The 26,280-nt window shown below is 37.2% G+C and overlaps 1 protein-coding gene and 1 long non-coding RNA gene across 4 annotated transcripts in view; one reads left to right on the top strand and one right to left on the bottom strand.

Annotated features, from left to right (window-relative positions):
* Positions 1-14,545, bottom strand: part of tmtc2a (transmembrane O-mannosyltransferase targeting cadherins 2a) — a 63,100-nt gene extending 48,555 nt beyond the window's left edge. For both annotated transcript variants that reach the window (XM_062064872.1, XM_062064873.1), the window contains exon 1: positions 14,184-14,545. In XM_062064872.1, coding sequence (XP_061920856.1) covers positions 14,184-14,266 — 83 coding nt within the window. In that variant the 5' untranslated portion in view covers positions 14,267-14,545. The remainder of the gene's footprint in view (positions 1-14,183) is intronic.
* LOC133661584 (uncharacterized) overlaps positions 1-26,280 on the top strand; it is an 89,576-nt gene that overhangs the window by 54,179 nt on the left and 9,117 nt on the right. Inside the window, exon 1 of one of the 2 annotated variants that reach the window (XR_009827963.1) lies at positions 20,113-20,275. The exons of the other annotated variant lie outside the window; for it this stretch is intronic. This is a non-coding gene — a long non-coding RNA (uncharacterized LOC133661584). Of the gene's footprint in view, positions 1-20,112; positions 20,276-26,280 lie in introns of those variants that run through there. 2 annotated transcript variants of the gene reach the window in all.

Here is a 26,280-nt window from a genome sequence, read left to right as displayed (position 1 = left end):
TGGCTGCGTTTTGACTCATTTTCAGTAAATTGCACATCTATGCTGCTTTACAAGCTCCACACTGACTACTCTAAAACATTGGTTCTCAACTCACCCAGCCACCATCAGCTCTTAATGACAAACAATGATCATTTTGCGGAACATTTTCAACTCAAGTCTAGCAAACATCTTATATTTAGACATCTGACAGTGGAGTTTGAGTTTAAGGTAGTGCAAAATAACATTTTAGCAACAACAATCTTTCATCACAAATTATTTGAACAAAAAGTGTCTGCTAAAGTTTGGTTTCTACTTGCTAACTCAGCAGACGGACAAGAGGTTTTTAATCTAGACCAGGGGTCTCCAAACTTTTTGACTCGGGGGCCGCATTGGGTTAAAACAATTTGACCAGGGGCCGGGCTGTATATATATTTGTATATATATGTATGTATGTATACATATATATGTATATATATATATATATATATATATATATATATATATATATATATATATATATATATATATATATATATATATATATATATATATATATATATATGTGTATATATATGATGTGACATTATCGATGGGAAAATGCATTTTTAGACAATATGATTTGCCTGAGCGGCTAGGAGACACCGAGAGTAACAAGCGGTAGAAAATGGATTAGAAAGGACATATTTTAAAAAATAAATAATAATTTAAAAAATAATAATAATATTTTGTATTTATTTATTTTATATTTATTTTTTATTTTTTTTAACTTGGGACTTCCCGCGGGCTGAATCCGATCCGCCAGCGTCCAAAATCTGGCCTGTGGGCCGTAGTTTGGGGACCCCCGATCTAGACAGTTGAGCCTTTACGTTGAAGCACAGTAAAACTTACCATACAGAAATAAAGCGTTAAATAATGCTCACATAAGACAAAAAACAAATGCATTAGCTCGATGCTAATCTACAAAAAAAAAAAAACGAGATAGAGATTAATGTTACCAATTTTCCTCCAAATATGACATGGGCAAAGTGTTAGGTGGTTATAGAAAGCAAAAAAACGAAAACAGCTGGAAAATGCAATTATAGTCAAATTTGCCAGGGAATGCTGAAAAGCCGAACTGAAACGCAAACCTTAGAACAACTTGCAAACAGTCAGTATGCTTCAAGTAACAATATAGGACTGTGAGGTGTATACCTGCAAAATTTGCTAAGAAAGTTGAATGCTAATGTTAGCTTGTGTTAAGTAACAACATATGTGATTCATGTGACTCTAAGGTGTATACCTGAAAAAAATTGCTTAAAGGTTTTAGCATGCCAATGTTACGGTTATTTGTTTATTTATCTACAGTATATAGCATAATTGTAAATCAGCTACTACTGCCCCAAAGTGCTGTACAGATTAAAAACAGAAAGGTAAAAAAAAAATCATAGAACGTTCTATATATAAAACACAGCTAAATAAACTAATCAATTCTATCATAACAACAACATGACTGCAAATTGTTTGTCGCGTCTCTTGGACTGCTTTAGACTGTTTTGGCGAGTAAAAGCCATAAACATCAATTATTTAAAAAAAAATTGTATTACATCAATTTAGTAATTGTGAAAAAATATAGACAGTTTCAAACCAAATGTGTTCTGTTAAACCACTAGTGGTAACATAAGCTAGCCAATGGCGTTCTTGTTATATTTTTTGGTTTAAAAATTGTAACTGTGAGCAAGTTGCAAACAGCACCTTTAAGTAACAAAATATTTACTCCTGTATATATGACACTGCATAGTTATATATTTTGTTATGTGGCGTGCTAATTAATTAACATTAACATGCTAACAGTTCACATGCGCCAAGTAACAAAAAGCATATTCCTGCAAAATTTGCTTAAAAAGTTAGCATGCTAATTTTAGCATAATAGCAATTGACTAACATTAAGTTTAAGGTTTTTTATTGGCTATTTTATGCATAAACTTACATTTTAGACCAGGGTTGTCAAACTCATTTTATATCGAGGGCCACAAGGAGAAAAATCTACTCCCAAGTGGGCCGGAGTGGTAAAATCACGGCACGGTAACTTAAAAATAAAGACAACTTCAGATTGTTTTCTTTGTTTAAAAATAGAACAAGCACATTCTGAAAATGTACAAATCATAATGTTGTTGGGGGTTTTTTTACACTTACATGTTGCGGTTAATCATTTATTTGTCGTTATTTATATTTTCTGAATAAGTTATGTGACAATGTTCATCAGTCAATTCATTGGTGTTCATTTTCAATCAAGATAAAAAAATAATATCGAAATCAAATTACAGGATGATATTCATGTAATTTGATCATTTTCCTCGACTGATGTGCAAAGATAATGTGGTTTATTTTGTACATATGTAGCATCATCTACAAAGATACAACACATTTATATTGCGACATCCAGTGGACACATTTAGAACAGCTGTTTCTTTCATTCAAAAATTTCAGGTAAATTTCTATACTTAGCAAACTCATTCCGAGGGCCGGATAAAACCTGTTTGCGGGCCTGACCAGGCCCTCGGGCCGTACGTTTGACACCCCTGTTTTAGACACATTGGAAATTTCTGTACGGAATTATTTTCGAGTCAACAGTATAGTAAAAAGTACATTTAGAGTACAACATTAAAATGTTTCATTTTATATGTAAAAGCACTCCACAGAGATGGTAGTATTCACACAGATAGTGAAGGGGCAAATAGAATTGTGTATAGTGCACAATTGATTGATTGATTGAAACTTGTATTAGTAGATTGCACAGTGAAGTACATATTCCGTACAATTGACCACTAAATGGTAGCACCCGAATAAGTTTTTCAACTTGTTTAAGTCGGGGTCCACTTAAATTGATTCATGATACAGATATATACTATCAAATATATACTAACATCATAATACAGTCATCACACAAGATAATCATCAGAGTATATACATTTAATTATTTACATTATTTACAATCCCGAGTGTGGGATATGGAGGGGGGACGGGGCTAGGTTTGGTTGGTATCAACACTTCAGTCATCAACAATCAGCATCAACAATTGCATCATCAGAGAAATGGACATTGAAACAGTGTAGGACTGATTTGGTAGGATATGTACAGCAAGTAGTGGACATAGAGAGAGAAATCAGAAAGTATAAGAAAAAGTGTCTACATGTGATTATTTACATTTGTTTATTTACAATCCGAAGGGGTATTATGTGGAAGGGAGGGTGATAGTTTCGGGTTGTAGTTGCCTGGAGGTGTTCTTTTAGTGCGGTTTTGAAGGAGGATAGAGATGCCCACAAGTATTTACAGTTTAAAAAAAAATAGCAACAAGCATTTTGACTTTGTAATGGTTCGAAACGGTTGAGAAATGTGAAAGTGGTAACACTTTTTGACAAAATGTTACGGAAAAGTGGGAAAACTAAATTTTTCAGACATAAAAAAATAGATAGCACTAATGTACCGAATAGAAAATAATGATTTCTTTCAGAGTAATACAACCAAAGTTATGACCAAAAATAGAGCAAAGATCTACCTGGAAGCACCAAAAAGTCCCCAAAATTTTTTAAGGATTAAAAAAAAAAATGCTGTCAGAAAACAGAATGCTTGCGGAAATGTGAGGCTCGTACTCGCTTATGTGAGCTACTGTTTGTGAAAAGGGTAAAGCGTGACAAACCAGATCATCTGGACATGCATAATTCAGTAACCTTCAGCGTGGTGCAGTAGATTAAAAAAAGAATACGCAGATAAAATGGATGGATGCTCCGGAAATCCATTAAAAAAACGATTGCTTTCTTGTCACAATCCACCGCCGGCCATCCATGAATGTCACAACCATGCATCCTGCAGAAATACGGGGGTTTTATGTCGGCATGGCCGCCTTTATCCAGTGCAGATGTTTCCTGCTTGTCATTGCTATGTTTACTTGGTAGGTGCTGCACCTGATGAAATGTTGCTGGTGTAATGTCACAACATTTCATGTCATCACGCCGCAGGAAAACGAGCAGCCAGCAAAGTACCAAAAATGTGTGGGGGTTGGGCTGTCCTGGTGGGTTTTACGAGGTGTGAAGCACCAAATCATCCACACACACAGAACAGAGAGGGCGTGGTTGCATTTTACAAGAGTTCGCTGGACTTCAAGTGCAGTCGGCGGCCAAGCTTATGAAGCAGAAACCAAAAACGTTCAGCTGTGCCGTGCAACAAAACTTCACAGCTATTGATTACAAAAAAGACCCTGAGTGTCGTGTTGGGTTTTAGATTACGCCGCTTGGTTGTTTTTAGACGTATGCTACAGCGCACCTTGATGAAGGGGAGGTCAGCCCCTGATGTAATCTAACGCCGCAAAACAGGAACTCTAGTTTGTTGCGCCGCAGAAGATATCCAAGCTGCCAAGCGTTAAATAAACCCACGGCGAGCTCTTATTTGTGGCTTTTTGATCGCCAGAACATGAGGCACGGTATCGTTCACATTTTAACAGAAACTAATGCCAAAACGGTAGAAATGTACAGATTGATACTCAAATATCGATACCAGATCTTCATGCGCTAATATCTACCATGAATTGATTAACGTGGACCCCGACTTAAACAAGTTGAAAAACTTATTCGGGTGTTACCATTTAGTGGTCAATTGTACGGAATATGTACTGTACTGTGCAATCTACTAATAAAAGTCTCAATCAATCAATCAGAATCAAAAATATCGAAACTTTTGATACTTTAGTTATTTGAGATAATGCATATCATGAACAGCAACACAGTGTAAAGTAACTAAATCTGTGATGCGGGGGTCGTTCTCCCAAGACGCGGACGGACTCCGGACACAGCGTGCAGGTAGGAAATGATTTATTTTACCAATATATCAGGCAGGAACAAACAAAAGCTTGCTCATAGCACGGGAGACAAAGCTTAAGGAGGCTAGCGCGGGAGCTAGCATACAAGAACAGGAATCAAAACCGCCGTCAGTTGTTGCGTGTAGCAAATTAGGAAGCCAGACTGAGTGTGGAAAGAAACGGGAATAAATAGCACTCTGATTACTGCCTGGCAGCAGGTGAGCATCCCAGACACTAATCAGAGGCAGTTGTAACCAATCAGCACCCATGGTAACCAAGGGAGACGCAAAACAGGGGTGCTGAAACAGAACTAAGGTAGTCAAAACTAACAGACAAAACACGATCCGGGCTACGGATCATAACAAAATCCTTGAGATCTTGTCTAAATCAGTGTTTCTTAGCGCCCCCTAGAGAGCCGCCAAAAAATACCTGTTTCTCAGCAGTGGGTCTTATGGGCCGCAGCAGTACTAAGTTGTAATACAGTTTTCCACCTCTACAGGCAGTCATGACAATCTTAAACAAACAGAAGAAGTCTTCTGCTAAAGTCATGGAGAAGTTCCTTAAGCGCAAAAATTATGACTAAAATATTGAAGCACTATTACTACCTACTACCTTTCAAATTTTCCCACACATATCAGGTATATATGCACAAAATATTGGATTGCTATCGCCAATAACAGCCGGAATTTTACTCAATATCAGATCGGAAAGAAAGTCAGTGGTATCGCGCATTACTACAAAACGGTATTTGAAAATGGTGTCGGTGCTTAAATGCTGCAAGAAATGATACTGACAAAATATAAAACATGTAAAAAAACTAAATATCTTTTTATTCTTATGGTATTTTGTAACATTTGGATTAAACAAACTTGTAATTTAAATACTTCTATAATATAAATTAAATGACAAATGAATTACTGAGTTATTTAATTTATAAAATTAAGATATAATTGTTAATCAAATATTATATATTTAATTGTATTTTTAATTTTGAATGTATGAATACATTCAAAAGTTTAAAAAAATCCATGACAAATACAGAACATTTAGAACAAGCAAAGTCTGACTTGCTTGCCAGTATTCATAAATCCAAGGGTTCATGAATGCAACCCCACTCGCCACAGTAATTACCCGTTACTGTGATCATTTTGGTCCGTGATATGAAATGTTCATATCTTTACATCCTCAGTTCCAGCTCTATCTTCTAAAACAAGACACAACAGCCTTGAGTAAAAGTTTGAATCATCATATGCAGCAATACGACACAAAGGCGACACGTTTCTGCTTAAAAGGCAATTTTCTTGCAAACATGTTATTCATAACTAACCCAGGAACATGTTTCCTGGCAGACCCCACGCCGATGTCACCCTCCTCAAGCTGCATATTACTGCTACACACACACACAGTATATAAATATATTTAACCCGGTCAAAGACGTCTCTTCGGCCTACATCTCGCACTATTATTTAAAGACTCTGAGAACATTCTCTAACATAAACAGTCGTATCATGTAACTTGTAACGTGATTTATTTATTTTTTACCACAGGAGATATGTTGTTTTTTTTTACTAAATGCTACAAGTCACAGTGCCATTGGGCTAATAAAATATTTATATGATTTTCTATTATTCATATTACTACTGTTACTTATTTATTATCTATTTATGTATGTATCTATTTAAGCATTTGCTATTCTCTCTTATTCACTTGTTGCATCTTCTACAAAAGCAAATAACCGCCCAGGTGTTTAATCACTAGAGGTGGGAATTTTTGGGCACCTCACGATTCGATTACCATTACGATTCAGGAGCTACAATTAGTTTGTAATCGATAATTGTTGCATTTTTAATTGATGTGTATTAATGAATGTTTACCTTTCGTTTCATTTCACTAAATAAGCATTATTCTCTTGCAACTTTTATAAACAGTGCATTTGTAACAAAAAAAAAAGGGTTGGATTACATTTATTAAATTAATGAAAATGTGTGACAAGACTGACATAAATGCCCTAAAATAAAGGGGCTGGTCGGCTCTCTCGGTAAGGTGGATAACTGCAGTCAGCCATATTGTAGAACTGTCTGCATTACTTTATTTACTATAAATTAATTATCGATTATTTACGTTTACTAATCGATTGTACAATCGCCCCCATGTCCGAATTGTAATGCATCTAAAAATGTATTATTTACCCCACCTCTACTAATTGCACCATGCCAAAAAAAAGCCTACAGTTGTGGGTGTTGACAACAACTTGATGTATTTTTTATTAGGATCAAAGGTCTTAAAAAAGGGGTCCGTGACCCCTACTAAGTCCTCAGAGGACTGCAGGAGGGTCGTAAAATTTCAAAAATTCCATCCATCCATCCATTTTCTACCGCTTGTCCCGTTCGGGGTCGCGGGGGTTTCTGGAGCCTATCTCAGCTGCACATGGGCGGAAGACGGGGTACACCCCGGACAAGTCGCCACCTCATCGCAGGGCCAACATAGATAGACAGACAACATTCACACACTAGGGCCAATTTAGTGTTGCCAATCAACCTATCCCCAGGTGCATGTCTTTTGGAGGTGGGAGGAAGCCAGAGTACCCGGAGGGAACCCACGCAGTCACGGGGAGAACACACAGAAAGATCCCGAGCCCGGGATTGAACTCAGGACTACTCAGGACCTTCGTATTGTGAGGCACATGCACTAAGCCCTGCGCCACCGTGCTGCCCTATTTAAAAAGTTAATAGAGAAAATATATATGGAAATATATATTTAAAAAAGGCTATTCATTTCAAAAATTAATAGACTTTTTTAATATATATTTCCTCCCAAATGTTTTGACAAATGTAAACTTCTGTAACTACATATTAACATTGAGCCAACACAATGTAGTGTAGTTTATAAATGGCTGTGGCATGGCCACCATACTCACTGTACTTTGCAGTTTAAAATTAAAACATGAATAATGATATTATTACGTATATTCATGTTAGCATTTAATATAGCAAGCAATTAGGGCTGTAGTTACCATCAAACAATTTTTTTCCCCCACAAATTTGAATGCCTACGAATACACAATAACATTGACAGTATATTTTATAAATGGCCTTCACAATAACCCCCTATTCACCGTACTTGCAAGTAATAGTATTATTGTATTCTTCTTAGCATTTATAATAGCGATAAGCGGCGCTAGCTGCCATCTAGCGATTAGCATGCCAGTTGGCAGCTAGCTCTTAACGGCGCTATGCTGTCTTATTTAAATATCTTAGTATTGCAAGGTACCTTCATGACCAGTTGTATCTAAAGCACTTTAAACTTGCAGGTTTAAAATAGAAACCGTGATGATTATATAATATTCATGTTAGCATTTAATATTGCTAGCGATTAGCGCTGTAGTTGCCCGCTAGCAATTAGCTATATTTTATTTGAATATCTTATTATTGCAAAGTAACCAGGTACCTTAAAGACCACTTTAATTTAAAATACAATTTTATCCAGAATAATTTAGTAGAGGGTCCTCGGACTGGAAAACATTGAAGACCCCTGCTCAAGAAGAGAGGTTTGCATTCAGCAGCTTTAGCTAAGTTTGCATGTGCTTTTAAAACTCCAATATTTTTTGTGCGGCGAGCCGCCACAAGTAAATTCTCGTCGTAACAACTTCGAACAGTAGATGGCATCATGTCACTGCTTCTTAACACACCTAATCAATAAAAAAAAATCAAATAAACTTTATTTGTATAACGTTTTTCATGCATACAAAATGTGGGACAAAGTGCTTTACATTTAAAAACATTGAAAAAACAGTGCCTCTCGCCCTCATTAGGTAATCTGAGGCTCAAACAGTCAGCTCTCTGCCCTCCAAACCCTTATTTTTCTTCACCACATACATAGACGTCATGTGTGGCTGAGCACGGAGGAACCAGGTGGGAAAACACTATCTTAAGGAGCCGAGCGCACTCGGACCTTCATGATGACGGGCCCGAACGCAATGACTCTGACCCAGAAGACACAGCGAGGGACCAAGGAGCCATCTCGCGGAGGAACCAATCAGACAGAGCCGCAACAACACAGAAGGCGCTTACTGAGGAAACGCTGGAAAAAACCTCTATACCTTTAAAATATATGAATGGGATAAAATAAACTTAATTAAATATATTATGCAATATGGTTAGCAAAATGTATCAAAATAACATAATTATGTAATTAAAAACTAAATGAAATTGGCATGTGGTAAATAAAAGCTAGTAAATACTAAATAAACAAGGAGTTAAAAAGATTATGAAATTATAAGATAAATAAAAATATTAACTAAACGCCACGTTAAAAAGGTAATATGCACCTGGTCTGCCAGAAAGTAAGAAGACACAGCAGAAGAGATCAGTGTTGCCAACTCAGCCATGAGTACTCAGAGCCCTTTAGATCAGTGGTCCCCAACCACCGGTCCGGGGAGAGGTACCGGTCCGTGACGCATTTGCTCCCGGGCCGCACAGAAACATTAATTGATTCATAGACTACCGCATTTTCTTCCAATTAACTTTTGCCTGTCCATCTAAACACACCAATAAGCTTGTTAATAGATATATATTACAACTCCTTTGTTATAGTACATGGGACAATGCACATTAATGGACATATAAAATGTTAATGTGCCAGATTGTAACCAAAGGCTCATTTTGCTGTTTTTATCTGCCATACGTATAGTGAGCAGGTCCGTCAAAATAATGCATGCATTAAACCGGTCCCTTGTGGAAAAAAGGTTGGGGAACCCTGCTTTAGATACTACCTTTCAAAATAACGACAAATCTAGTGTCTTTTTCGAGAAATGTTGAAGCTTGTCTGCAAGAAATTATCAATCTAAAAGGCATTCATCGTGGATACTTTGCTAATATGAAGCTTCTTTCCCATGGTTGAGTCATGTGTGGAAGAGCATAAAAAAGGCCATTTGTTAACAGTCAGTATGATTTTGAACCCACATCAAGGGCATTTTTAGGGACAGTATCACACTGACGCACTTAAAGACTAGAAACAGAGCCAAGAATGCGTTGGTGACTCGCGTTCAAGGACTGCGACGAGGCTGTGAGATACAGGATGCACGACGCTTCGCCATGCTAACATATTTCACTCTGGGTGTCCTCCAACTTATTGAGTCTACTTGTCAGAAATAAAACATTTGTTAACCAGACACACGCCTGGATAGGTATTTAAAGATGTAAATACCATATCTGTCATGGCATTTATTGTACGTTAAACCCAAGACTTCTGTCTCGCGGCTCCCATAAAACACCTGATTGACAAAGCAGAACGCCGCCAGAGAATCCCTCTAAGGTGAAAAACCGGCAAAGATTGTCCGTCTCGCCATCTTGTCTGGGCTTTCCCCAACTGCATGTGACGAGTAACGAGGATTTGATTAGGTAGCAGAGGTCAAGATAAGCTTTGGTGTGAGGAAAGACAACAACAGAGAACAGGGAGTCTCCACTCCGCTCATAAGTCTTAAACCCCCCCAAAGGAAGCCAGCCAGCACGTGACTCTTGACCCTGAGTGCCGTTTGATGGAGAGCCAGTGAGGGTCACACCTCGCATTGCTATTCGTCTCTCCTCCGTCGTTGGGAGAAAAAAAAAACACCTGGGTGTAAAACGAGCATAGTGACGTTGATCGATAGGAGGACGCTGAACTTTTACGGTGAGGATGGAGTGTGGTGATCCGTCTCCGCCCGGAGGCTTTGAACAAGCGTCGCGGTGTCACAGCCACATGGACGAACAAGACTGATGGATTAGCGGGATGCTAGCGAGGCGAAGACGTGATAAATGACACCAAATGATGCAAGAGCACCTCTGAAAGAGGTCTAGTCAGCGCTCGAGAAGCTGCAATTCGTCAACCTACATAACATCTGTGGCGCCCTCTATGGGTCGTGTTCAAAAATGCTTTGCGAGACATGCTAGCATACATGTAATAGCCTCAAAGTTTCATAATCATGAGACCAGGGGTCATCAACCTTTTCCAGGCCAAGGACCCTCGAACTGATCGGGAGAAGGAGTGGGGACCCCCTACTTGTATGTATTGAAGGAATTGTGTTTTAAATTAAACTGGTCCTAAAGGTGCCCTGTTGTTGTGCAACACTAAGATATTCAAATGCTACAGTATAGTTAGCTGCAGTGACGTGCAGTCAGGGGAGGCAGGTGAGGCCCCGCCTCACCTGCCATCATGGAAAGAAAAAAAATGTAAAAAGAAAAAAAAAAATTAAATTGTTATATGTATCCAGTGATTATACCATAAAATTATTTTCCATTTAACTTCAGCAGCTTTAGATTATTTTTTTTCAAAATCGCTGAATTTTTACATTTGCCGTTCAAATACTGAGAAGAGACTTGCTGTGATCAGCAGCCAGTTGAGGCACGTCACTGCGTTGAGCCTCACCATGGATTGCGGACTCGGTAAACTGCTGGCCTGCTGTGCAGTGAGACCGTATTGCTATATGAATTATATTGTACATTTCCATAGTTTAGTTAGCTGAGGTATATAATGTACAGTGTATTTTGTCAACAACTGTATGTGTGTAACGTATTTCTTGTGCTGAGCAATCATAAAACGGCTACAAAGACGCACTGGCTGAGGCTCGCAGTAATCCCGCCTCCTGCACCCCCGCCGTAGAATGCACCCCCTGACGGGAGTGTTATATCAACTAAAGCCCACACTTAAACTTTCCACGTGCAAGATTGAATCTATTTTAAAAAGTTATTTAATAAAAAGCCAAAAAGTGCAAAAACAATAATGTTCGTGTTGGAGGAGTTGTGAATGACTGCTGGGCCACAACATTAGGTACACCTGCAGACTGCAGCACGGATTTCATATTTCAGTCATTCACAACTCCTCCAACACGAACATTATTGTTTTTGCACTTTTTGGCTTCTTATTAAACAACTTTTTCCACAGGGCACAACTGAACATCCACCATGCTATTAACACTCCTGCACTTGCTACCAATATCTCTCCTTACTTGCCCACTCACTTACTCATTTACTCACCCCACATACTGCCATTCTTAAAGGAGCACACACATACACTACTCTCACAACAGCTGCTTCAAGACACGCCTGGCCAAACGTGGCAATTAGTATTACCACCTTTGCGTCAAACTTAGGTAAACATTTAAATAATAATCATCCCGATCTGCACAAGAAGTTTAAAAAGTGACAGGTAATAATGTTGTTGCTACCCCTGTCTCTCACTCACTGACGTCACTCAGCCAACACGTTGCCATTCTCACAAACACACATACACTACTCTCATAAGTTAACCAGCTCCCCTGTTGTGCACATGTAGATACATAACATATAGATACATAACATGTAGATACGAATGCGCGCACACAGCTGCTTGGTTTGATGCCAAATATTAGCGCAGTTAAAACTGCCCAATTAGCAGTCAACTAATGCAAGTGAAATTACTCAATTTTGTATCAAATTCCTACAATTTGTTTTTTATCTTTAACAAATGTGTGTTTTACCTGCTACATGGCTTATCTGTGTACATGTATCCATAGTTTTGTTTTTAGTACTTACTAATTATTGTATTTTTCTTAAAGCACAGACCAGGAGTAGCAACCATAAATCATGAATAATTTGATATAATGTCAATAAAACTTTCTGTTCTATTCTAACCTAGTCCTTGATTATGGCAGACTATATGTAATATGGAAAAATGTAAATTGTTCTTTGAGTGCAACAAGAAACTGCAAATGTGTTTAATGCCCTTTCATTTATATTTTAACTTTGTAAAATTGTTCTTCGACTGTGAGTGTTTAATGTAATGTAAGATTTTCTGTTGAAATAAAGCCAATATTGACATTTTTCCTAGTTCCCTTTATTTGGAAAAGTATAGATATACATTTTGGTACTAAATTATTGGTATCGGGACAACCCTAATGCCTACTATGCACTGTATTTGGATGTTGGTCATTAGGATGGTACTTTGAAAGCCAAGTATTTTCTGAGATGGTATTCTCTTCCCAAACCCATCCGTGACTGCTCTGACCTTCCCACCTTCAAAAGCCTTCTCAAAACACACCTATTCAGATCGGCTTTTAACCAGTGATTAGTGTTCTGTGTCCTGTAATGTCCCGTCTTGTAATTGTCCTGTATTATTATGTATTTTACAATGTACTGCTTTTATATTTCCTGTATTTTATACTATTACTTTGAACTGTTTTATATTTTAATTTTTTTATCCTGTAAAGCAGGGGTCCCCAGGCTATATATATATATATATATATATATATATATATATATATATATATATATATATATATATATATATATATATATATATATATATATATATATATATATATATATATATAGTGCACTTTCCGCGCTCGCGATGATGTCACATTATCAATGAGAAAATGCATTTTTAGACAATATGATTTGCCTGAGCGGCTAGGAGACACCGTGAGTAGCAAGCGGTACAAAGTGGATAAGAAAAGACAGATTTATTTATTTATTTATTTATTTTTTAATACTTGGGACTTCCCGCGGGCCTGATTTTGGACGCCGGCGGGCCGGATAAGGCCCACGGGCCGTAGTTTGGGGACCCCTGCTGTAAAGCGTCTTTGAGTACTCTGAAAAGCGCTATACCAAATAAAATGTATTATTATTATTATTATTATTACTTCATAAAAATTTGAGAATCACTGATCTACATTGTAAAAAAAAAAAGTGAGGAGATTTTACGGAACATTTTTTACGGTAAAAATAAAAGTGGTACCGTTTTTACATTTAAGGTAATGCTGTGTAAAAACATTGGTCATAGATTTTAGGGTAAAAAAAAAATGGCAGCTCAGTTACCAAAATGTTTCCGAAAATATAACAATACAGTACTAGTTTTCAATTTACAATATATGGTGCAAAAAACTGTAAATTCTACAATAAAATTCTGGTGAGTGATTTGCTAGTTTTTGTTTTTTTTTATGGTAAAATGTACCCAAAAAAATTCACATATGTGTTTTATGTCCACATTTTTGGGTTTATAAACAGGCTCGTTGAATCCACATTATTTATTTATTGCAAACCAAACTTTGGATTTTGTACAATTGGTATGCTTTGAAAGAGGTTTATAATGGTAACCGAGTTATACGATTGTATTTTATTACATTGGATTCATTGTTTTATACTTTTTAGCGACTTTATACTTAATAAATGATAGATCAGACTTATTACATTTAATGGTCAACGTCTACAAAAATGTTGTTTAATTTCCACCTTTAAAGCCTTTAAATGATAAAACATGCATGGAGAGGGTCAACAATGCAAAGTGCAGCAGTGATTGACAACAAAGCAAGCAAGCAGCGTCGCCATGGTAACCAGGGTGATGGTAGGAAGACCCCTACCTGTCGTCGTAGCAGAAGTCGGCATCCAGCGTGTTCACGTACACACCCACGGCCACGGCGGTGCACAGCAGCTCCGTGATCATCTCTCGTGGGTTCCAGTACGAGCAGTACCGACAGGATGACGAAGTCTTTGAAGATGAACAATTCAGTCTCGTGTTGTGTGGAATTCAGCCGCTCGGCAGCGCGGCTCTCCGGGGCTTCTCCCACCCCGCGTAAAGTGTCTCACGGCCGGCCATGTTCGCTCCCCCGTATCCCCGGGGGCCGCTCGGTAACGGGTCAGAACCGTGGCAAGAGGCGAGGAGCCATCGCTGTATGGGTGATGTCAGCCTGAGCATCGGCGGCTCGACAGCGGCGGAGAGAGACACGCGTGTGGTTTTCTAAGGGGGCCGCGCATGCGCACTCGGAGGGAGCTGGTGCGGGTTTACAAAACATCGTAAACAATCATAATAACATTTTGTTTTTTAACAGTAACAATGTAAAATATTTCAATACATATATAGATTGGGAAAACATGAAAATGTATTTAATTCATAACGATACCAACTTTATTAATAAAGCATAATAATAATCTTCTGCAATCATTAGTTAGTATACGTTTGCTGTAATTTACAAATAACTGACAAATTAATGGAGAACATTGAATTGACTATAAAGAGGAGAATTTTTTTTAAAAATAGAATAGAACATTAAATAAAAGCAGCCCTTTGAGACATTTGTGATTAAGGGCTTTGTTTTATAAGTGAACTTTGATTGATTGAATGATGATTGAAAAAAAAAAAATTGTTCAAATGAATATATTTGATAAATATTGTTATATTACTACTACAGTTTACCCTTGTTTGCCGATGTTAGTCTTGGTTTCCAGAGTTGACCGAATGAATATCTGCAGGATTTACTATTTACATATCAAATTTTTTCATTCCAAGATCATAAGAACAACGATTTTAAAGCAGAGGTCCCCAAACCACAGATCCGGCCCGCCAGCGTCCAAAATCCGGCCCGCGGGAAGTCCCAAGATTAAAAAAATGTATTTGTATTTTTTTCAATCTGTCCTTTGTAATCTATTTTCTACCGCTTGTTACTCTCAGTGTCTCCTAGTCGCTCAAGCAAATCTTATTGTCTAAAAATGCATTTTCCCATCAATAGCGAGACATCATCGCGCTCGGAATATTTTTTTACAATGCGGACCCCGAGTCAAAAAGTTTGGGTACCCCTGATTTAAAGGCCTACTGAAATGAATTTTTTTAATTTAAACGGGAATAGCAGATCCATTCTATGTGTCATACTTGATCATTTCGCGATATTGCCATATTTTTGCTGAAAGGATTTAGTAGAGAAAATCGACGATAAAGTTCGCAACTTTTGCTCGCTGATAAAAAAAAGCCTTGCCTGTACCGGAAGTAGCGTGACGTCACAGGAGCTAGTATTCCTCACAATTCCCCGTTGTTTACAATGGAGCGAGAGATTCGGAGCGACTAAGCGACGATTACCCCATTAATTTGAGCGAGGATGAAAGATTCGTAGATGAGGAACGTTACAGTGAAGGACTAGAGAGGCAGTGATGGACGTATCTTTTTTCGCTCTGACCGTAACTTAGGTACAAGCTGGCTCATTGGATTCCACACTCTCTCCTTTTTCTATTGTGGATCACGGATTTGTATTTTAAACCACCTCGGATACTATATCCTCTTGAAAATGAGAGTCGAGCACGCGAAATGGACATTTTAAGTGACTTTTATCTCCACGACAATACATCGGTGACACACTTAGCTACTGAGCTAACATGATAGCATCGTTCTCAAATGAAGATAGAAACAAAAGAAATAAACTCCTGACTGGAAGGATAGACAGAAGATCAACAATACTATTAAACCATGTACATGTAACTACACGGTTAAAAATTCTCAGCCTGGTAAGGTTTAACAATGCTGTTGCTAACGACGCTAAGGCTAATTTAGCAACTTAACAACCGGACCTCACAGAACTATGATAAAAACATTAGCGCTCCACCTACGCCAGCCAGCCCTCATCTTCCCATCAACAGCCGTGCTCACCTGCGTTCCAGCGATCGACGGCACGACGAAGGACTTCATCCGTGGGTTTGGCCGCAAGCATCGGCTAGGCGTAGTAAGTAGTCCTTGTTGTGTTGCTGTAAGTATTGTACTTAGCCGCTAATACACCGATCGATCCCACCTACAACGTTCTTCTTTGCCGCCTCCATTGTTCATTAAACAAATTGCAAAAGATTCACCAACACAGATGTCCAGAATACTGTGGAATTTTGTCGAAGAAAACAAGAGGTTTTTGTATCGGGTCCGATGGGGTCCAACCACTTCCGTGGATTTTGTGACGTCACGCGCATAAATCATATCCAAAGGAGTTTTTCAACCGGAAGTGTGGCGGGAATCTTAAAATTGCACTTTATAAGTTAACACGGCCGTATTGGCATGTGTTGCAATGTTAAGATTTCATCATTGATATATAAACTATCAGACTGAGTGGTCGGTAGTAGTGGGTTTCAGTAGGCCTTTAAAGCCTTCTAAATGCGATTTTTACCATTAGTAGAGCCCTTTAGACATGAAGAAAATCACCTTTTAGTCACCTTTACACTCTATTAATCCAATATAGTAATGCTGCCTGAGGCTGAGCCAATCAGTGGCCACCATACTGAACAGTGCACTCTGATTAGTTTGGTGTCCTGGTGTGGTCAATACCAGACCTGGTTGCAGAAAAATATTTAAGGGCGGGCATTACATTTGTTCAGGGGTGGCCCTGCCAAAAATCGTGTCCGATAAATGAAAGAGGTGGCCATTTCTCGGGTATTAATGACATTTTAAAGGACTGTTATTGATTTAATGTTGATGTGCTTGTATAAACCTCTTTCTTGTTTAAAAGCTCCATACAATATTAACTGTTCTTTCGTTCATGAACATGATAAATATTATTCAAGTGTTTGCATGCATTCATTAAATCAATGTATTTGTGTTTGCCAAAAAGGGATTCAAAGTAATATTTTGATATTAACACATCTCATCTGTGTATAAATTACTAGAATACGCTTGGGAGATGCACAGATAAGATGTGTCAATATCAAAATATATTTTGACTCCCTTTTTGGCAACCACTAAGTTGTCGTTTGCGACTGATTTCTGCTTTTTGAAATTGTACTTAAACACTTAAAAACAGTACAGTATATGTACTTTTTTATTATATATGTAACTCTTTTGAATGAATACATCCAAACACTTTTTTAGTATGTATTATGTGCATTAACAAAGAACAGTTAATGTTGTATGTAGTTTCTAATTAAGAAAGAGGTTTTACAATCTCATTAATACTATAGAAATGGCCAACCTTTTAATTTATCAAACACGATAAAGCAGGGGTGTCAAACTCATTTTAGATTGGGGCCACATGGAGAAAAATCTACTCCCAAGTGGGCCGGACTGGTAAAATCACGGCATGATAACTTAAAAATAAAGACAACTTCAGATTGTTTTCTTTGTTTAAAAATAGAACAAGCACATTCTGAAAATGTACAAATCCTAATGTTGTTGGGTTTTTTTTACATTTACATGTTGCGGTTAATAGTATTCTATCTTTATTTGTCGTTATTCATACTTTCTGAATAAATTATGTGATAATGTTCATCAGTCAACTCATTGGTGTTAATTTTCAATCTATCAAGATAAAAAAATTATATTAAAATCAAATTGCAGGATGTTATTTAGGTAGTTTGCTCATTTTCCTCGACTGGTGCACAACATCATGTGGTTTATTTTATTTTTTTACATATGTAGCATCATCTACAAAGATACAAATATTTGCTATTGCGACATCTAGTGGACACATTTAGAACAGCAGTTTCTTTCATTCCAAAATTTCCGCTCATTTTTATACTTAGCAAAATCATTCCGCGGGCCGAATAAAGCCGGTTTACGGGCCGTACGTTTGACACCCTTGTGTTAAAGGCTTAAATCATTTTAAACACTTATCTTTACAATAACCACAAATATAAGTGTTTGTCTTACATGTAGTAATCAGTTGTGGACAGACTAAGCCCTAAAGGGGTAAGCGCTCTCACAGCAGGAAATATTTTTTGGCAAGGAATCAGTTTTTGGCACAACACCAGAAGCAGGAAATAACAGATTTAACTTACAGTTGTCTAGATGTCACGATTAATGACTCGCCTGATGATGGCATCATAGCAGTAAAAATGTAATGTGTCCTCTTCACTTTCTCCCAGGTGTACACATATTACCATTTGTAGTTTTGACGGTGACTTCCTCATCTTAAAGCAAAAGCTTCTGATTGGTTCTGCCCCCACTCTTCTTTCATTGTACGCCATTAAAGAGCTCTAATTTGATATATTACGAACTTGTCCCACCCATCGACAAGACGAAATTAAATATGATTGAAATTTCCTTGCTGTCAACATTTCCGTCTTGTACTTATACGTTAACTAACATGTCAGTTAATTATGTTATTGTCTTAATTAAGGTGCCTTTGTTTTGATCACATATCTTATTTTTACCTGCTCCAATGTAAAAAAACAAAATAAAATAATCAGCTTCCAACACAGGGGTGGGCACGGCTGATATGTGGGCTGGCAAGGCCGGAACTGGACAATACGACTGTCATATTTATATATTTTTTTGTTAATTTATCAATGTTATGCTTACAAAATGCTTAATTTAGGCCAAAAATATGTAGAAAATAAATAATAATAAAAAAACCCAGGCCAAAAAAGGCTGCAATAGAGTGAGGTGTGACTGTACTACCAATAATAATTACTATACTATTAATAATATATTGGACTTTAAAGGTAAATGTTGCAAACAGCCCCTTTGATATCAGAATCAGAATCAGAATAGTTTTATTGCCATTGTTTGAGAACGGGTTCACAAACTAGGAATTTTTCTTGGTGCAAACGTGCGACATAAAACACATATAACACATATTTGGTAATAAAAAGAGCTGTGACTGAGCTATCAGATAGACTTAGAAGGGATTCAAGGAATTCAAGGAGCTGCTGTTAGGAGTTATTGTTCATTTGCCTGATGGCCGAGGGGAAAAAACTGTTCAGGTGGCGGGAGGTGTGGGTCTGATATAATAATAATCATCACCTGCAATCCATGGTTATCATTAATTTGGTCTATTTTATACATAACTGAGAAATGTATGTAGAAAATGTGCAACGGAATTAACTACGAGGGAATAAAAAAATAAAGTTGATGATAAAATGGAGAATATACAGTATTTAAATGATGAAATAATAATATTAATAACAATAATTGTTATTTTGGACTTAAATGGTGCTTTTCAAACAACCCGAAGACACTGATATATAATACAATTAAAAAGTAACAACAACAAACTAATAAGTACTTGTGCCCCAATGTTCACATGTAAACCATGCAAAAACAAACATTCATTCATTCTAATTTAGAGATTACATTTGAAAAAAATATTGTTTTCTCACTCTAGGAAGTAAACATGAGTTAATTTTGCCGTTAAACATAACTGAATTGAGCTTAGCGGGTTTGAAAGAAAAGTTTTTCTTTATTTTTCTCAAGCTGCTCCACCTCCCCTTTTGAAAAAAAACCAAAAAAACTGTTCAATAAGGTTTTACCCAAAAAGAAAAACTGATACGGTACAGATATTAAATCAAATCCGTGCTGGTTATTCAGATATTCAATGCAGCTGAGATAGGCTCCAGCACCCCCCGCGACCCCAAAAGGGACAAGCGGTAGAAAAATGGATGGATGGATGGATAGAAAGGATCAGTGATGTGCGGTGGTGATATTTTGAAAGCTCCCCCTGCAGTTTGGGGGTCAGCACACACGTCATCCGCTCTACAAAGCAGGTCATCATCGTGTTGATTTGTAGGAAGCCAGGAGTCGTTTGCATGTTATGAGAAAGAGTGAGTGAATCGGGTCATTTATACGGCGAGGGCACATATGGACGCCAGCCGGGTCCCGCTGACGACCAGCTGCACCAAAGCCTGGCACGCTGTCGGAGGTTTCTGAGGCGGAACTCTGCAGGGAGGACACCACAGATGGAGAAGCATGCACAGGGCGAGACAGACTGAGGTTAGCTATCCTAAAGAGACTAATTAGGAAGACAATGTTTTGTAGCATGGTCCCCTTCCATGCACCAACATGATTTACTACTACCGTATTTTAATTACCGTATTATAAGTCACATTTTTTTTCATAGTTTGGCCGGGGGTGCGACTTATGTGTGAAACTATTAACACATTACCGTAAAATATCAAATAATATTATTTACCTCATTCACGTAAGAGACTAGAAGTATAAGATTTCATGGGATTTAGCGATTAGGAGTGACAGATTGTTTGGTAAACGTATAGCATGTTCTATATGTTATAGTTATTTGAATGACTCTTACCATAATATGTTACATTAACATACCAGGCACGTTCTCAGTCGGTTATTTATGCGTCATATAACGTACACTTATTCAGCCTGTTGTTCACTATTCTTTATTTATTTTAAATTGCCTTTCAAATGTTTATTCTTGGTGTTGGGTTTTATCAAATAAATTTCCCCCAAAAATGCGACTTATATATGTTTTTTTCCTTCTTTATTATGCATTTTCGGCCTGTGCGACTTATACCCCGGAGCGACTTATACTCCGAAAAATACGGTAGATATTTCAGTAGAAATTGAGTGGGAGTGCATGCTGAAAACCCAACTGAAATGCAATCGGTTTGCAGGCTGGCCATATAGCATCAAGTAACAAAATATACCACTCGGGTGTATATCTGCAAAATGAGCTTCAAAAAAAGTTAGCGCGCGAACATGTTAACATTTGCATGCTAACAGTTAGCATTTGTGAAGTAACAACATATTTGACTCTGAGGGCTATACCGGCACAATGTGTTAAAATAGCTAGCTGATTGAAGCAACAAAATGTTTGACTTTAGGCGTGCTAAAATAGCTGGCATGCTAACATTAACATGTTAACAGTTGACATGTGCAAAGTAACAAATTATTTGACTCTGAGGCGAATACTTGTAAAATGTGCTAAAATAGCTAGGGTGCTTATATTTAAGTCTATGTTTATCTGCAAAATATGCTAAAAAGCTATCATGCTCATGTTAGCATGCTAACAGTTAACATGCGTGACGTAACACAATATTTCACTTTGAGGTATGTGCCTACAATATGAGCTAAAAAGGCTAGCATGCTAACGTTAGCATGTTAACAGTTGACATGTGCAAAGTAACAAATTATTTGACTCTGAGGCGAATACCTGTAAAATGTGCTAAAACAGCTAGCGTGCATATATTTAAGTATATTTATCTGCAAAATATGATAAAAAGCTATCATGCTAATGTTAGCATGCTAACAGTTAACATGCGTGACGTAGCACAACATTTCACTTTGAGGTATATGCCTGCAAAATGAGCTGAAAGGCTAGCATGCTAACATTAACATGTGCAAAGTAACAAATTATTTCACTCGGAGGCGAATACTTGTAAAATGTGCTAAAATAGCTAGCGTGCTTATATTTAAGTCTGAGATTTTTATCTGCAAAATATGCTTAAAGGCTATCATGCTAATGTTAGCATGCTAACAGTTAACATGCGTGACGTAACACAATATTTCACTTTGAGGTATATGCCTGCAATATGAGCTAAGAGGATAGCCTGCTAACATTAGCATGTTAACATGCTAATATTTAATATGCGTCAAGCCAAGTAACAACATTTACGGCTCTGGTGTATAAATGCAAAATTAGGTAAAAAAAAAAAAAAGAGCTATGGTGTTAATATGGTAACGTTAAAAGTTAGCGTGCATGAAGTCCATCCATCCATTTGCTGCCACTTGTCCCTGACGGGGTCGCGGGGGTGCTGGAGCCTATCCCAGTGGCACTGGGGCGGAAGGCGGGGTACACCCTGGACAAGTCGCCATCTCATCACAGGGCCAACACGATAGATATAGACAACATTCACACTCACATTCACACACTAGGGCCCATTTAGTGTTACCAATCAACCTATCCCCAGGTGCATGTCTTTGGAGGTGGGAGGAAGCCGGAGTACCCGGAGGGAACCCGCGCAGTCACGGGGAGAACATGCAAACTCCACAAAGAAAGACTCCGAACACGGGGATCAAACCCAGAACCTTCTTATTGTCAGGCACCAGCACTAACCCCGGTACCACCGTACTGCCAGCATGCATGAAGTAACAAAATATTTTACACTGAAGTGTATGCAAAATGCACTAAAATAGTTGGCATGTTACCGTAAGAAGCATGAACAGGTAGCATGCATGAATTAACAAAATATTTGACTTCGGAGGAGTAGTATACCTACGAAATTATTTAAAAAGCAAGCGTGATAACGTCAGCATGCATGATGTAACAAAATATTTGACTTAAACCATGCTAGCTTTTTGATTATGTAATGTTTTTCAGCATTCACACAATAATTGCACCCTTACTAAACCCGCTGGAACAAGCTGAGGTTGAGTCTCAGTGCTTCTTTCTGCCAGTACAAGTGATTAAGGATTAGGACCAAAAAGGAACAACATTGTTGCATTGAGTACAAAACTAGATAAACAAGTTACAGTAACACTTGTCTTGTTTACTGCATGGCGCTCGAGAAACTATTCACAAAATATCAGTAATCAAGCAAACACATTCAGCGGCATTTGTTTGGATCTATTATAATTACAGTATTTATCTTTCATTTATAGCTCACTTCACTTCTTTGCAGTTCAGGTTTTAAACACGTAATGGACTAAAATGTGCATGGGAAACATTAAATGTTATAATGGTCCAATGATGTAACATATTTTTATTCAAATTCATGAAAATAAGGTGATTTCTGGAAGGTTGAAATTTGAAACCTTTTTAGTAGTTATTTTATTAAATTATTTTGTATGTATTAAATTATTTATTTGTATTTAGTATTATTATTTCATTATTTATTTGAATTATTATTAATTAAATTATTACATTTAGTAACCTTTTTAATAATTCATAAAGTGCATTGAGAAAATAATTATTTTTGGCGATCAATACATAAATTAAATAATTTCAAAAGTAAATAAATAAATACAAGATTAAAAATATTTTACACATATATTTATATATTAAGAAATATATATATATTTAATTTAAAATACTTTCAAATATTTCATAAATATATTGGTAAATACCATCCATCCATCCGTAATGTATCATTAATATGTATTAATTATGTAAAAAATAATTTCAACAAAAGTTATCTAAAAAGTCTTAAAAATATTAAAAATAAATACATTTACAAATATGGAATATATGCTGTAAGTAAATGATGCAACATTAATATATTCATTCAAAATATTGAACAAAATGGAGGGGGGAAAGTCTTTAATGTACTTAAATTAAATACATTTTAAATCATAGAATAGAATATGGTTTAGGTAAATTTATCATCAAAATGTTCAATTCAAATTATTTTGACAAAATGTTTTTGTTAAAGTCCTAAAAATACTATAAACACATTAAAAATATATAACATTATGATAATACAAAACTAACAAAAACAGTTATATAAAAAAGTTTGGAATAGTCTACATAAAATAATTAATTTGAAAAAAAAAAGATTATAAAATATAGTGGGTAAATAATGTTTTAAAAGTATGCAAGTCAGTTCAGTGAGTATCCGATGGTTTATTTGTTATGATATATATCTTATATAAAGGGTCTTTTTCCACATGTTTAACATTAAAGATTATTTTATTATCACCTGGTTCCTGCCTGAATTAAAACATCTATTAAAAATGATCTGCGCACAAAATGTCTAATTTAAGAGACACGTGGGAAACAAAAGAGATCAAACCTTTGCCACTGACAGCATTTCCGTCGCTCTACGAAAAGATTTCCTTTCCTTTGCGCTGTAGGCCAAACATAGTGTGCCATTTCCCTTTGCTATTTACTCCGGAACCACTGCTTCTTCACCCCTGCAGATAAACATCACGCAGGAAACTGATCATCACAGCTGGAGAGGCCGTGCCGCGGTCTTTTCCATCTCGATAAGTAATAATAGCACACTGATGGTAATAATATTAACACTGGAGCAAGGAAACAAACGCAAACCTGCACCCTGGTGTGTTGTTGTGAAAGAATCCACTCATATTTATTGGCTAATTCCTGCCAAAAAAACTTCATCCTGACTCTTTTAACGTTAAAATATTTCCTGACCACACGTGTGAAATCGACAGGAATGGTGCAAACTGCGTACTTTTATTTCAGGAAACAACACAACAAGATGTTTGTGGTGCACCTCCACCGCTGCAGCTTGACATGACGTCTGATTCCATACATAATTCATGTGTCTGCCCGGCTGCATAATATTCATTTCCAAGCATACGACCGTCGTGATTTATTGCGAGAGCGAGCAAAACAGCTGTACAGATTAAAGAGAGGTCAAGGCCTCTTCCATCCTCAACTGGGGGAACCGCAAAATGCTCTTTCCAGATCCGGGCAGCCAAACAGAGGCCATCCAGGTCCACCTGAAACACCCCCAAAGGGCCCCCCGGCTGCCCCGACGTGCTTGAACATAAAAGGGAAAAAAAATGACATAATTCAATCAGAAACAGGACTGGCGCTTTTACCAGGTGTTTTCCAGCCATGTGTTGCATGACTTCTGCAGTCAAACCTCAATTTTCTGTCGGTATATTTATTGTATAGCTGCTGGCTCGTAGAGCTGAACATCACAAAAACATGGCATGTTCTTTGATTATATCACCTCGTTAATGGACTTGTATCAGCACATGGAGCATTTTTATGCACCGACATCACTTCCACTTTCTCCTGATCAGTTTTTTTGATTGTAGGACCCATCTGAGTAAAACCTCACTTTTCTTGTAAAAAGTCTTAGGACTGTTTGGCAAAACATTGTGGTGAGTCTGTTCATATGACCCATCAATCCGACAATTTAATAACTTGGCGTCAGAAGTGGGTCAAAAAGTCGCACCAAAGTTGAGATGTTCAATATGTCTTGATTAGATGACTTAAGGGAACCAAGTCCAACCTTTGATAAATAAGTCCATATATTTACTGGAAACTGTTGCTTTAAAGAGCTGACTTTCTATGATTGGTATTTCTGCAAAATTGTTTGATTTAATCTCATTTTCATGCACCACTAATCACTTCCTTTCGCCTCTGGTCATTTTTTTGATAGTACGATTTTATCGGGACGATCCATCTGACATTTTTCCCAATAAAATCTTATGTAAAGCAATCCGAAGAATAACTAGGAACAGTGTGGTAACTTCCTGTTCCTGTGGTCCTACAGTCCTACGATAGTGTAACAGCTTGGCGACAGAAGCGGGTCAAAAAGTTGCACCAAAGTTGAGATGTTCAATATGTCTTGATTAGATGACTTAAGGGAACCAAGTCCAACCTTTGATAAATAAGTCCATATATTTACTGGAAACTGTTGCTTTAAAAAGCTGACTTTCTATGATTGGTATTTCTGCAAAATTGTTTGATTTAATCTCATTTTCATGCACCACTAATCACTTCCTTTCGCCTCTGGTCATTTTTTTGATAGTACGATTTTATCGGGACGATACATCTGACATTTTTTCCAATAAAATGTTATGTAAAGCAATCCGAAGAATAACTAGGAACACAGTGTGGTAACTTCCTGTTCCTGTGGTCCTACAGTCCTATGATAGTGTAACAGCTTGGCGACAGAAGCGGGTCAAAAAGTTGCACCAAAGTTCAGATGTTCAATATGTCTTGATTAGATGACTTAAGGGAACCAAGTCCAACCTTTGATAAATAAGTCCATATATTTACTGGAAACTGTTGCTTTAAAGAACTGACTTTCTATGATTGGTATTTCTGCAAAATTGTTTGATTTAATCTCATTTTCATGCACCACTAATCACTTCCTTTCGCCTCTGGTCATTTTTTTGATAGTACGATTTTATCGGGACGATCCATCTGACATTTTTTCCAATAAAATCTTATGTAAAGCAATCCGAAGAATAACTAGGAACACAGTGTGGTAACTTCCTGTTCCTGTGGTCCTACAGTCCTACGATAGTGTAACAGCTTGGCGACAGAAGCG

This window comes from Entelurus aequoreus, linkage group LG12 (genome assembly GCF_033978785.1).
Source record: "Entelurus aequoreus isolate RoL-2023_Sb linkage group LG12, RoL_Eaeq_v1.1, whole genome shotgun sequence".
Lineage (NCBI taxonomy): Eukaryota > Metazoa > Chordata > Actinopteri > Syngnathiformes > Syngnathidae > Entelurus > Entelurus aequoreus.
The sequence above is the reverse complement of the archived record's forward strand: the minus strand, read 5'-3'. Positions and strand labels throughout refer to the sequence as shown.